The sequence below is a fragment of the Micrasema longulum genome, unplaced genomic scaffold (genome assembly GCF_059751315.1).
Source record: "Micrasema longulum isolate JH-2025_06_02 unplaced genomic scaffold, ASM5975131v1 h1tg000534l, whole genome shotgun sequence".
Classification (NCBI taxonomy): domain Eukaryota; kingdom Metazoa; phylum Arthropoda; class Insecta; order Trichoptera; family Brachycentridae; genus Micrasema; species Micrasema longulum.
The window spans coordinates 778183-793835 of NW_028277730.1; the positions used below are offsets into that span (position 1 = coordinate 778183).

Consider the following 15653-nt stretch of genomic DNA (forward strand, 5'->3'; position numbering starts at 1 on the left):
ACATTAACTGTTTAGCAGGCTCCTGGTTGGTTTGTTTGTTTAAGAACGAATTCCTGTCACCTTATAAATTATATGTGAGGCAAGTTTAAAACATATTTCAGTAACTATAGTCCTTAAAATATGGCTTGATTAGAATGACATTTGTCAGAAAAAGTGACGACATAACTTTGTAGTAACGTCTAAGGAGTTATTTATTTTGACACACGAAAAATCATTCGTATCTGGCGTGTTAATTTATTTTTTTATACAATTCTTGACACATAAATCAACATAAATCTATCAAATCAGCTTTAAAACAAAAAAAAACTAAAATACACCTATTTATTAACGACGTTCTTACAAGGTTACATCATTTTGCAAAAGGTTAAAGATGGGACAAATTAATCAATGTAAATTGATCGAATAAAAATAAAATCATTTGATGTTGTTCATGAAAAAAGTATAAATGTCTCATTTTTTGTAGAATAATTGTGTTAAACACACTATAATAGGCTTGTTTTTGCGTTTTTAAATCAATTTTCTGAAACAAAGTCTCATGATTGCATGAAAAAACTGAATAAATCGATTTGATCAGTGATCAGTAATTTCGCATCACTAATGAAATTAGTTTGACAGATGTCATTCTAATTCTACTTGACAATAAGTTAACGTTTGAGGCACATGTCAACTCAATTGTGAAAAAATCATACCAAATGTTAGGTTTCCTCTTCCGTATAGGGAGAGAATTTAATCATGCGCGCACTCTTAGAACTCTTTACTTTACATATGTTCGAAGTCAATTAGAATTCGCATCTCCCGCTTGGAGCCCTCAATACAAAAAATACATTAACCAAATTGAATCTGTAGGTACAATCAAAATTTTAATCGTATTGCAATTTTAGACGGTTGACTCAGAATACAGGTGCAGATGAATCTACAAACTTACCTAAACTCCTAACTCTCCAAACTCGAAGGAACATGGCTGACGCCATTTTTATGTATTAAACTTTGAATAACACGATAGATTGCCCTAAGATTCTATCACTTATTAATTTTAGAGTCCCAGTAACGCAGACCAGAAATCAATCTCTTTTTAAAATTTCTAAATGTTCCACTAAATCTTTTCCAAATTCATTTGTAAATAGAACCTGCAATATGTGTAATCAGAAATTTAATTGTATTGATATTAATAACATATCTTTAACTTCCTTTAAAAGTGAAATTTCCAAAAATAATTCAAGTTATGATGTTGCGCCTTGAATCCGCATCCTATATTATGCAGGTTATGTGCAGTTCTGTATGTAGGCGCATTATAAATGTACACTGTATGGTCAACTATAGTTGTATTATATATTATAATGTGCAACTGTGTGACCAATATTCAAAAGTAGATATATTTTGAATAATATGTAATACATTTACATTTACATTTCTAGTAATATTATAAGTTTTGAATGATTAGTTATTTTATGTTATGTTTAATTTTTATGTGACAACATTTACAATAATAATATCATGTGGAAGCCTCTAATTGGACTTTATTATATGTATTTATGGTATAATTGTAATTTATAAATTTATAAATGTCTGTTGGCTTTCCAATGAAATAAAATAAAATAAAATAGAATAAAATAAAAAAACAATCAAGCTATATTTTAAGGACTATAAATGTTATTAAATATTTATATATAACTAACCACTGACCGACTTTTCTATGTCTACCGGTTTCGAGACGCACCCGTCTCTTCTTCAGGACCAATTGAACCAATATGCAACCCATTATACACCTTCACCATAGTTGTTGCACAAAAATATGGGTAGACATAGAAAAGTCGGTAAGTTGTTATACACAAATATTTAATAACATTAAGCCATATTAATTTGATTAAATACATTGTGAGATAATAACACATTTTAAAGTAATTTTGTTAGCTAATTCTCAGCTAAGATCATTGTTTAGAAAAAAATAAACGTTAGATAAATAATATAGAATAAAAAAATAAAGAAAGATTAAAAATACAAAAAAAAACTAAAAATTCCTTTTGTACACACAGGATAATATTTTTTTTTTGTGTGGTTAGGAATAAATTAAGGGTTCGTATTCTAATGAATAGTTAAACTTTATCGCCAAATTTATCTTAAAAGTAAAATTGAGTTTTCTGTATGAAATATAGAATATGTTTACATTTTTTTCCAAACATACATAATTACACGTTACCGAAGAGACTTTAAATTTTCACGCAAATATACACTTTTTTGTAAATAAATATCCAGGCCTGGTTATAGGATTCTCGAGGCCCTGGGCAATGACGTGTACGGGCCCCTTTTAACCCCCTATTTGCACAATTTATTGTTTTTTACACAATTTACATGTAAATGTAACAATAAACAAAACCGATGGAGTTTCAAAACTTATAATATACATAAAAGTTTCTGAAGCCCGGTTATTTATATTTTTATTATTAAAGTTGTTGTGTGTGAGCAAATTTAATGAATAAATAAAATAATAAAACATGTTTTCTTGGTTCGGTCAAGGGCCCCTGGGTATATGCGTAATCGAGGCCTTGGGAAGTTAACAGAGTTTTCTTCGACTGTCTATAAAGAAAAACCAATAATTGTGTTCGAAAATGAGTATATTTGCGTGAAAATTTAAAGTATCGTTGTCGGGAATGCATATTCTGCTTTTCATGCAGAAAACTTAATTTTGCTTTTAAGATAAATTTGGCGATAAATTTTAACTACCCATTAGAATACGAACCCTTAATTTATTCCTAACCACATGAAAAAAAAATATTATCTTGTGTGTACAAAAGGAATTGTTAGATTTTTTTTGTATTTTTAATCTTTCTTTATTTTTTTATTCTTTATAATTTATATAACGTTTATTTTTTTCTAAACAATGGTCTCAGCTGAGAATTAGCTAACAAAATTACTTTAAAATGTGTTATTATCTCACAATGTACTTAATCAAATTAATATGGCTTAATGTTATTAAATATTTGTGTATAACCACTTACCGACTTTTCTATGTCTACCCATATTTTTGTGCAACAACTATGGTGAAGGTGTATAATAGGTTGCATATCGGTTCAATTGGTCCTGACGAAGAGACGGGTGCGTCTCGAAACCGGTAGACATAGTCGGTAGTAATAAAAGTCGGTCAGTGGTTTGTTATATACAAATATTTAATAACATATATAGTCCTTAAAATATAGCTCGATTGTTTTATTATTTTATTTTATTTTATTTTATTTTATTTCATTGGAAAGCCAACAGACATTTATAAATTTATAAGATACAATTATACCATAAATACATATCATAAAGTCCAATTAGAGGCTTCCACATAATATTGTTATTGTAAATGTTGTCACATAAGATGAAATTGAAGATAAATGATAACTCCCCATTGTAATCGGGGCTCAGTGTTTCGATTATGAAAGCTATCTTTATCTGTATATATCGAAACGGTATACTTAACTTCTGTACCTACCTAAAACTTGAAGGGGGGAGGGGTTGGTAGTATATCTATATAATCGCTAGAGAGCATTTATCTTAAAATATACCGTCACAGTGAAGGTATGACGTCTGAAAGGTATGACGGCCCAGGCCTGAAAGGCTCGACTGTGTAATGTTCGCCACCATACTGACCGGCTAAGATGTTTCTTATTTTCTAGGATTAATAGGCTCCGACGTCAAGGAGTGCGTGAACTGCGCAGCCGCGTACACTCCGCTGTGGAGGAGAGACGGCACGGGCCACTATCTGTGCAACGCCTGCGGCCTCTACAACAGGATGAACGGCATCAACAGGCCCCCGCCCATCAAGGGCAACAAGGCCAAGCCGCAGCCGGTGAGTCCATTCTCGGGCCTCGCGAGGTAGGCCCGGGCTGCCGCACGCACACACACAGCGCACACACCCAGCGCACACACATCACACACCAACACGGGCTATATCATAGCCATCGCTGTAGCTTTAGCCATAGGTATGCACACACAAACCTACAAAAACTAAGATAAATAATGGCCAGCACATTTAACCCTTAAAAGCTGTGCTCAACACTCTTTCTTAAAGAATGACTAAATTCGCGTTTGGCATGGGTTGAGTGTCATAATTTTAAAGGGTAAATCACGCTCTGAATTTTCTTCATTAACGCGTATTCCGGTATTTTCTTCCTGGATTATGGCACTTGAGCTAGTAATTTATATATTTTAAAAAATATAATTTAGGCCTGCTAAAGCAAAACAAATAAAAAACTGCAGTCCATCGAAGTCCAATACATCAAATCTTGTATCCAATGTAGATTAGTGTGACATCGCAGCCACACAAGAGTTAAGAAACAAAAAAAATATTTGTGCTTATGATATTAATTTTTCCTGTAAATATTTTAAGATTTAAATTTTTTAATTTTTTTTTTTAATATTCCTACTTTTTTAAAGGGCATCACTGCCATCTAGCGATGAGTTGATAAACTGCATTGTCCTCTCGCCGAACCATTTATTATTCCAATTTCTGACCCCACTCTTATTCCGGTTTTGAATATTATTTCTGTCACTAGATGGCAGTAGCTAAATGAAAAATAAAATTGAAGCTTTGTTTTCTGTTAATTTATTCATTACGATATTTCTAAGATGTTAGTTACAAATACCCGTATGCAGAGACAAAACTTAAGGTAAGGAAAGTACATTCTAATTTCAAATGCAGAGAATAACCCGAAGGTGAAGACAATAGAATATACTTTTCTCACCTTAAGGTCTCTGCATACGGGTATAAGTATATTATCAAAAAAAAGACTACAGTTAAAATGATATGCGCTCCAAGAGCGATTTGATTAATAAGTCTTTGAATATTGTTTTTCTGTCTCTCTCTAGCAGGTGCATCCTCGATACTGTGCGAAAAAGACAACTGAATGTCGGACCAATTTTGTTTAACTAAAATCAACAAAATCAAGGTTTCGCTTTCCTGTTTTCCGCACCCAAAATTGAATTGATTTCGATGTTTTTAAAGAAAGAGTATGAGAATTTTTTTTGTGTCAACAACTTTTTAACAATTTTTGCCATTTTTCTATACCGTACGTCCGAAGTCAGCATGTAAAAATAAACGATTTTAAGTATTTTTGGATGGTTCTAGCTCCTAATTTATGCAATTTAAATCAAATAAAGAAAAACTGCAGGGACACGCTATTCTATAGTGTGTAAAAAAATATTGCTCAAGTGCCATAATCCAGGGAGAAAATACGAGAATCTATTTGTATGAAAAAAAGTCAGACTGCGTATCCTCCTAAGGATGGTATTAAAAATATTATTAATATCGAAAGCATTAACTTTATTTGTATATAAATACCTGATGACTTTTGTATGTCTACCTAATCAATGTATGGAAGGGTTACCCATTAAAATGCACGGAATGATTATTTTTTTAAATTTTTATATTTTATCATAAAAACAATTTTATGTTCACTTATTTGTCGGCCTCGTGGTGTAGTGGTCAGCGCATTTGTCTACCATGCAATAGGTCTCGGGTCCGATTCCCGACATGGTTGACATGATTTTTTTTTTTAAAAGGCGTTTTTGCACTAGAATATTTCATAGTCCCTGGACTGGCACCTGAAGCGTACGACTGATTATCTTACCTTCATGTAAAGCTTAAATATATCTTCTCTTTAAGACCGTCGAAATAAATCCGACCTTCTAGTCCTGTTAAAAATTCTCAACTCACTCTTTGATGCGCCTGAACTACTGAGCTAGATAAAATTAAATATCCCAACTAGAAACCTCAGATAAAACTTACTTTTTAATACCGATAATCATAGAACTAACTATGGTTTTCATTCCCCTATGCCCAGAATTCTTAGGTCTGCCAACAAACATACCAGTAATGATTTTTTTGATAACAAGTTGTCTTCTTTCGAACGATCACTGAATCAAATTCAATTATTAACACCTCTCTCCCGCTTCCACTCCCACAAAGTTAAGTATATCCCATTGTGTCTCTCTACTTTCCTTTATAATAATTTTCTAAAAAAAAAAATATTTAAATAAATAAATATATTTTTTTTTTATTAAGATACGCTGCGATTAGTTTATCGATGCAGTGCCCTATGCACCATAATGTGCGGAAAGGGAATGTTAGTTTTATATTTTTGTGCAACAACTATGGTGATGGTGTATAGTGGGTTTTGCATGTTGGTTCAATCGGTGTTTTGACGAAAAGACGGATACGTCTCGAAACCGGAAGACATAGAAAAGTCGGTTAAGCGGTTAAACACAAATATTTTTTAATATTTATTATTATTTATTTCTTTTTCACAGAATAGTGGCAACAGAAGAGCCGGGGTCATCTGCGCCAACTGTAGAACATCTAACACTACCCTATGGAGACGAAATAACAGCGGAGACCCAGTTTGTAATGCATGTGGCCTTTATTATAAGCTACACAATGTAAGTATTTTTATTTATTTATTTAGATCTTAAAGTAGGGCACACATATCATACATATTGTTATGTGTGTTCTAATAATAACATTGCAAATATATTTAATTTATAAATTGTTTATCACATATGTCTTGACCATTATTTTAAATTTTGATATGTTTTTTTCTTCATAAATATTTTTTTCCATTTCGTAATACTCACAAATGAATTTTGTGACTTTGCCTTTTTCCTAAATGGAAGTCTAATTTTGTTCTTTTCTCTAGTATTGTGATCGTGTTCATGCTGGTTCCGATCAATTTTTTTCCAAAATTCTGTTTTTTTATTAGAGTTTATAATTTTATGAACAAATATCATTGTATTGTAAAATATTCTTTGTTTATATGTTAATAATTTCATTTCATTTACCATCGACTTTACCCTCGTATATCTGTTTTTTTTCAAAATGATTCTAAAGGCTTTATTTTGTAATACAGTTAGTTTATCTTTGTCTTCTTTGTTTGATAAAAATAAAATGCTACTACAGTAGTTAACGTGTGGTTCAATAATTGCTTCGTAAATAGTTTTGCAAGAGTCCTTATCAATAAATCTTCTGATCCTTCCCAAAATTGATTTTTGCAATCTTATTTATTACCATCTTAGCGTTTTGGTGAAATGTAAGTTTTGAATCCAACATTACACCTAAATATTTAATTTCAGTGACTTCATTAAGTTTTTCATTTTCTATTAAAATTGATGGTGTAATTTCTATTCTTTTGTTTCCTATATTCATATATTTAGTTTTGTTAACATTTAATTTTAATTTATTAATTTTTAGCCACAGTGATACACTATTAAGATCATGATTTAGTCTGTCCATAATTGTTAGAATTCATTATTTTAATCAACAAAAATTGTAAATGTAAAACGCAGCTTAAAAATTTTGTTGTAAAATAAGCTTGGCTGAAAAACTTTTTAGTCTGTACTCAGTTAAAATAAAACGCCGACTATTCAAGTGTTGTATAATGCGTAGAACTCTAATATGAATGTGAACCCTTGCACCTTACCAAAACTCAAAACTTAAAATATTTAACTTCTGAGTTATGAAAATAAGTAAGGTCGTATAGTACTTTTGGATCAGAAATCCTGAGAAATTAGAATGATAAGCTAAATTATGTAATGGCGCGTAAGTTAGTTTTACAAAAATGACAATTTTCGACGTATGCCCAGAATTCTAAGGTCTGCCAACAAACATACCAGTCTGGATTTCTTTGATAACAAGTCGTCTTCTTTCAAACGATTACTGAATATAATTAAATTATAAACACCTCTCTCCCGCTTCCACTCCCTCCAAGTCTACTTTCTACCATTGTGTCTCCCATCTTTTATATAGTGTATAAATATGTCCTTAAAATGCCGATTGCATATATAAAAAATGCGATATTACAATGTAAGCAATGATATATATTTAACGCATTTTTAAAAACCTGTTTTGCATCTATTTAAGAGGCTTGTCAGCAGGTAGGATAAAATGAATATGGAAGGAACTTATAAATACCACAATACCCAGACCATTGCGAAAAAATCTTTGTTCAATTTTTTCTTGCGACTGGGGGAAATCCAAGCTTCGTCGCCAGTTTCACAGTTGACCGTAATCAACTGCGCCACGGCGCCAGTAAAAATAGTATCGTTATTTTTTTTATAAAATTTTAATTGAAATATAAAATCATTTGTTGAATTTTTCATTTCAGATCAACCGACCTCTCAGTATGAAAAAAGATGGCATACAGACCCGGAAACGGAAGCCAAAGAGTGGAGGGGGTATGGGAAGCGGTCAAGGGGGCCTACCCCAGGGCAGGGGGGGCCCGCTTTCATGTTAGTAACAGTATGTATATTGTACTCAGAGAATAATATTACATGTGGGTCATGTGTAACATTATGTAACAAGCACTCATAAACATCGTGTTTGCAATATGCTTTCTCTTTGGAGAGTTTCACGTCGTCACGTGTAACCGGTAACCATTCTTTGCTATTTGTAATATTGTGTAACAAACGTTCATAAAACATATTCATGCCATTCCTAAAGAATAATACGTGTCTATTACATGTGAATCATGTGTCAGCTTGTGTAACAAACACTCATAAACATCTCAACGGTACATTATCCTAAGACAATACTTTTATTTCTCAAGATTTACTTATAACCAGTAACGATTTTCAGTAATTTGCAACATTGTGTAACAAACGTCAATAACAACAACAAACAACAAACCATCACGCCGTTTCCCCGTAAGGGTAGGCAGAGAGGATAGAACGCCACAACACTCTATATTTGCATACAGATCTCGCTTCCTCTACATTCATCATTCGCATTGTAAATATTCTTAGCCGTTCTTTCGCTGTCCATTCGTTCTACATGTCCAAACCAGCGCAGAGCTCCTTTCTTGATTTTGTCGATAAAGCTTGTCTCAGCCTTACATAATGTACGGATCTCAACATTTGTGCATCTATCACAGCATTCAGCCTACTTTCATCCCTGTTTTTCCAAGTCCATACTTCTCTCCCATACATCAGAGACGGGACCAGGACTCCGTTGTGAACTGCCAATTTTGTCTCTTGTGACAAACATTTAATTGCCAAGGTCAATTTGAGTTTTTTTTTTTTTTTTTTTTTAAATATATATTTGGACCCCTGTATTTAGTAGCCTTACGTGTCATGTACAAGGCCAAGGTACTCGGAAAAAAAAAAGTTTTTGTTTGTCTTGGAAATGGGATGTTCGATCACTGATTTTGGTTTATTACCTTTATGAGTCCGATTTGAGTGCACCGTTCACTGTGTTCCCGGCACTCACCCTCCTTTCAATATATTTCCGTCATTCCATTCACTGTATACACTTTTCTTGGGGAATAATACATATTTATTACTCATGAATCATATGTAACGTTGTGTAACAATAAACATCGTAACTATAAATTCTCCTCAGAGAATCTCTATTTTAGAGTCACGTATGACCAGTAACCATTCTGTGTAATTTGTTACATTGTGTAACAAACGTTACAACAACATATTCACAATGTACGCTGTCCTACGGGCGCTCAATTACGCTTACACATTACGTCCCCATATAATAGACCAAAAGAAGATTTGTTAATATATGCACACAGTCACGAATGCTTGCATATCAATCTACAAGACTGCAAATGCACAAAAATAGATCACGTATCAAAATATAAATATTTAGGTATTATTATAGATTCCACTTTTAATTGGGAAGAACAGATAAAAACTGTTTGCAACAAGCTAAGAGTTTGCCTACTTAACATGTACCATTTAAAACCATACACACCATACCCAGTGCTGAGACTAGTTTACTTGGGGCTAGTTGACCCAATTATTCAATATGGATTAAGAATATGGGGACTAAGTTTTAAATCTTATACGGATAGAGTCTCGAACTTACAGGTACAAATCTTAAAAATTATCGTACCTGTAAAAATAAAGATTGAGGCAAAAGACAACAATAAAATATTATTTGATTTTGTTAACGTTTTGCCAATTAACAAACAGAGTCAGTATAAGATAATGACAGATCATTTCCTCGATTGCAATTTTAAATCCAAAATAAACCACCTGATCATGATCCGACAAGTATCGGCACAGCAGCTGATGGTACCACGACAAAAAAACCACTATGGTGACAGAACAATGGGTAGTGTAGTACCAAAACTGTACAATACCAGCTAAAAATCGTGAAGAAAAAAAAAATTGTCAAAAAATTATTAAACAGCAAGTGAAACTTAAGGGTATAAATATATATTTTATTCTTCAATTATTATTAAACTATGTACTTACTTATAATTTTTTTTTTAAAATGTAATGTAACCCGCAGACAAGCTTCGGCTTTGCGGGAACAAAAATATAATAATGTATGTTTCTTATTTGTTAAAATGAATAAAACTTAAATAAAATTTTAAAAAATTGTGTCGGTAAATGTAACAGTGTGGCATTAATTTGGGTACCTGGACAATCAAACATCGACGGTAACGAGGCAGCTGATGAATTGGCAAGGCTGGGAGCTGAGACAGCCCCAATAGGCCCCGAGCCTTACTGTGGGTTGCCCAAATGTGCTCCTCGTAACGAGCTCAGGTCACGGGCCAAGAAGACGAGCGCAATGCTTTGGCAAAAAGTACCGGGTCAGCACAACCAGAACTGATAAAAGGGTACTCGCAAAGGTTTGCCTTCGACCTAATAAAGCTGAGCCGAAATTAAGTAAGAGTTATTATTGAAGCCCTTACAGGGCACTGCAGATTGAACAAACACCTTGCTAGAATGAACCTTTCCGAAACTTCTAGATTTAGGTTCTGCAGCGCAGATGAGAAAACACTTACACACATTCTATGTGACTGTGATGCTTTGCATCATAAAAGGAGCCTCATCCTCGGGGACCACTGGTTTAACCTGAGGATGTCAAAAAGCTCACTCCCCGCCTAATAGCCCGATACTTTACGGAACTGCGCTTGGAGGGGAAGATTTAGCAAAATGTAAACTCTCGCCTTCCACACAGTAGCCAGTCTCTTTATATACCTGGGCTTGGAGGGCGAGAACTATTCACAGGGACCCGTCACAATAGATCTTCACAGGTCGCAGTGACGTCAAGAGCTTGCATAGAACTGACCATTACCTCTAAGAATAAGAATGTACACTGTCCTCGGGGAATAACTTTGTGTAACCAACACTCATATACATCGTAACTATGCATTCTCTTCAGTAAATCTTAATTTCTCGAGTGTCACGTCCCGCAACCATCTTGTTTATTTGTACGTATCATTATTTAACATTCATAAGAAAAAAAAGTGCCTTTATGTGAGTTATTTGATGTAATTTTAGTGTATTTGTCATGTCATTTACACTCATAAACATTGCTTTATTTGTCCATATAAAATTTGTGTATCAAAAAAATTATTATAGCTATGTGCCGTTTATAACATTGTGTACCTGTGCTGTCCTCATAAAGTTTACATTTTTATCAGCATTAAAAACTATTTATTTTTCTTCGCTTATAATTTCTCTGAATATTTCAATTTAAGGGCCATTTTCAATTAGTAGAAAGTAGGCTGAATGCCTTCGAAATGCGAACCTTTAAGCGAATGCGTGGCAAAACTATGTACCATAGGTGCACATATCGAGATCAGTTCGGTATGTAAAGCTGAGACAAGCATTGTCGACAAAATCAAGAAAGGAACGCCGCCGAAATCGAGAAAGACATCGCATGACCATTGAAAGTCCCTACCTATTTATCCGGGTCTGTTTTAAAGCTCGTGTGGCCTCTTTTCAGATCAGCACATTGGAAAAAAAATAGCTTAAACAAACGGTTTTTTTTTTTTCAATAAATTCTTTGTTTGCAAAAGAATCGCGTTTTTTTTTTTTTTTGAATTTACGTTTACTGCTTTCAATGCCCCTTTCGCCGTCAGAGCAACCTAAATATATACAGTCAAATCATCTGTCACCCTCAATCAAATTTTTCCAATTCTGACGGCGATCGGGTATGTTAGTTCATTAGCTTCTTAGTAAACCGGAAGAAACAAGTATGTTCGAGAGAACCAGAACCATTCCCACCCATCCACCGGCTATATAATTCAAATTATTAAGCCCAATAAACAATCATTGTTTATAAATTCTCTATATTCCTAGCACATGATAACTTTACTAACCGGACGAGACATTACATGACTTGACCTTATAACATTTCTCGTATAACCCCAACGGATTTTTTGGTAATAAATAAATAACTAAAAATAAAAGGAAATTCAACAAAGAAATCTTAAAAGTTGAAAGTAGTAAAAAAAAAACATCAGTAAAAAAAAACAGCTATGAAAAGAAAATCTTATATTTAAATAAATGTATATATTACAAATTAATGTTTTTTTTAATATTTTTTTTTAACTTAATATCTATTAGGCTATTAGTTTAGGTCGTATAAATAATAAATCAAATTAAATCAATAAAATAATAAATCAAATTAACAAAAAAAAAAATATGCACAAAAATAATTCTTCATCTTCATTCCCTTTCCACACGGAATTAATAGTGCATAGGGCACCTGTATTGGTACACTAATCGCCGCGTATCTTGATCATTTTTGTTACATGAAGGTAAGATAATCAGTCTTACGCTTCAGGTGGCAGTCCAGGGACAATGAAATAGTCTATTGCAAAAACACCTTTATGAATAAATATTTCATGTCACCCATGTTGGAAATGAGCCCGTGATCTCTTGTATTGCAGGAAAATGCGCCAACCGCGAGGCCGATAATAATGACTTTTTGTTAAATCAATATGATACCTATACCAAAATAAACTTTGTAAAACAATAAAAAATAAAATGTAATCTGTCATTTTTCTAAAAAATGTCGAGTATCGACTGTTTCAAGTACCTATGATGTAAAAGATTATCAAGTTGCCTATTCGGTATTTGGTTTACCTAGTCGGTGCTCTATGCACAACCAGATGCGGAGATGGAATATGATGATGTAAATAAAATAAATACATTTACAACCCCTCTCTTTTTGAATTCTGTTTTAAAATGCGATTTTTGTTTTTATTAATGCTTTTCATCATCCCTACTGAGTTATACATATCTCATAAGTACAGTTTTGTTTGATTACAGTGGAGTCGAGGTTACCCCCGCTATATACCACACAAATAGGGGATGAACCAAGCCAATTGTTACTTCCGTCATCTGCCCACCTTAGTCGACACATCACCAATATGTGAGTTTGTTTATTTACTTATTTGTTATCAAAACTTTTATTCAATATAATATTATTGATGAATAAAAAATATTAATGACACACTGATTATTTCGAAAAACGATCGTAAATTGTGAAATAATACTTCAACTCTTGTGTGGCTGTGGTTTATTATTATTATTATTTATTTATTTAAATTTTTATTCCAGTAAAATGGCTGTAAAGTGCAGAGCCAATTCTACCATATGAACATATAAACATGAACATAAATATAAATATAAACAAAAATATAACAATAAACATAAATATAACAATAAACATAAATATAACAATAAACATAAATATAAAATAAAATTTTATATTGCAGCACTTATGGTGGTCTTAACATATCGCGCCATCGCTTGAACAACGGTGATTGGATCCACTCTGCAGTGGCTTGGAGAATTTCGTTATTAGACTTTTTTAGGCGTTCCCATAGGCTCCAGGCTCTTTGGCGAAGCAGGGCAGCGAAGGTGTTTATTCGTCCAGCTGTAAACATTTCAGAGGCACTGCAGTACCTAGGCAATCCGAATAATTGTCGGTATGAGTTGTTATACGTGATCCTTAATTTATTCCACGCTCCTTGCGTATAGTTGTTCCAAAGTTCCGCTGTATACATGGACGTCAAACTACCATTAAACTGTTGTTGTCTAGGAATACAGGTGGTGATGGGTTCACGAACTCAGAAAGTGACGTCTTGTGTTTAAATATAAGTACGGCAGATTTTTTTGCATTGTATATCATATTGTGGTCAATTGCATATTTTTCGCAAATATTGAGCAACAATCTCATACTATTAATAGATGGAGTCAATAATACCATATCATCTGCATAACTAATATTGTTAGCGCAGACGCCGTTAACATGACATCCGACTTTGGATAAATTAAGAAGCACGGTGAGATCATCCATATATAAATTAAAAAGTGCCGGAGACAGACAACCTCCTTGTCGGACTCCGCATTTAATACGTTTAACACGAGTCTACATAAGATACAAGATTTGATATATCTATCTTATTTATTCATGGAGTGACGGAGTTGTATTTTTTGTAATCTTCAAATTAATATTTTTGCATCGGATTTGGAAAGTAAAATATGTGGATATGCTGGAGTTTCAAACAAAAAATATTTATTCTTCCTATGCGAAGAATAAATTTACAAATGAAAGTGATGCTAATACCTCAATTAATCTGTTTTAAAGTATTAGAAAGAGCACAAGAATAGAACTTTTAACAAGACGACAGAGACACAGTTCAGTAGCCGGTGTTTGTTTGAAAAAGAATAAAACAAAAAAAAAGAAATTCGTTCAATCAGCTGGGTATTGGCAGTAAACAGAAGCGCGCACTTGTTATATGACCGACGTATTTATGATTTTTAATTTATTTTGCTGTTATATGCTTAAATTTTTTTAAAAGGAATTATTTAACAGAACCTTTGTCTCCATATGTCATTTTTCAATATTCCGCCTTTTGCTTGAGATAACACTATGTTACGTTTGGTGTTGACGTCTGTGAAGTCAAAGAGCTAAAACCTTTATTATTGCGGGTGAGATTTATATGATTGAATTAATTCACCCACATACTAAACAACGCCTGAAAGTATTTTTCAATTTTGATACTTCTTCTCGGACCAGGTGGATTTATCAACAATGTTTTGAGTTTGTCCAAACTTCTGTAGACAAAGACTGGATCCAACCCCCTAGAACGTCAACAGATGGAAGAATCGAAGGAATAAAGATGTTCAAATTTGTGCAGAATGGTGAATGTTACACAGTGTGTAAAGTAGCCACTTAAACCAGCCAATTATATGTCATAAGCCCTGTAAACGCCCAGACTTCCGTATTCCCTTTTCTTAAATGTTCTTTATCTGTGTTGTAACATGTTAATTTACATAAGAGATAGAAAGAGTGTAGAAACTAAAACAAATTTTATTATTTTTATATTTCCCATTACAGATTACCGTCAATAGAACCTCTGACAAGAAGAACCCTGGACTATCTTCCGTCTGTTATCACATCCACAGGAGTGACTCCTCAAGATCGGGAATTCAGAAACCACTGACCTATACCTGATCACCAAAATCCTCGCCCTCATTGCTAGACTTCAAACCTCATGCTCAAATAAAAATATAAAAATCGAATAACAAATACGACTAAATCGATATAATATTACACAACTCTTCAACCAGAAAAACATTACTTTTGGTTAGAATCATTCAAAATTTAGGTGATCCTAACCCGTTTTTGAAATCCACACTGAGATTTTGTACAAAGAATGATGATTTCATAAATTTGACGTCATTATTTATCACGCGGAGGTTGGTTCGTTGGATTCTGTTCGTTTATAATAATTGCTCGAACCCGAGAGGCGGATATGTTTTAAATTGTAAACAATTTAAACGTTTATTTTTTTACATTTACGAAAAGCCTCTCCATGCAATTATGTAATCCAATTTTGAACTAAACAAACACTTAATTT

The 15653-nt window shown here is 33.1% G+C and overlaps 1 protein-coding gene across 4 annotated transcripts in view; it reads left to right on the forward strand.

Moving 5' to 3' along the window:
• LOC148280807 (uncharacterized) overlaps positions 1 to 15310 on the forward strand; it is a 42231-nt gene extending 26921 nt beyond the window's left edge. For 2 of the 4 annotated variants that reach the window (XM_088227761.1, XM_088227760.1), the window contains exons 4-8: positions 3657 to 3829; positions 6289 to 6417; positions 8139 to 8262; positions 13054 to 13156; positions 15131 to 15310. In XM_088227761.1, coding sequence (XP_088083887.1) covers positions 3657 to 3829; positions 6289 to 6417; positions 8139 to 8262; positions 13054 to 13156; positions 15131 to 15236 — 635 coding nt within the window. In that variant the 3' untranslated portion in view covers positions 15237 to 15310. Of the gene's footprint in view, positions 1 to 3656; positions 3830 to 6288; positions 6418 to 8138; positions 8273 to 13053; positions 13157 to 15130 lie in introns of all 4 variants that reach the window. The other 2 variants (XR_015822504.1, XR_015822503.1) reach the window with 2 other exon arrangements.
• The last annotated feature ends 343 nt before the right edge of the window (positions 15311 to 15653 follow it).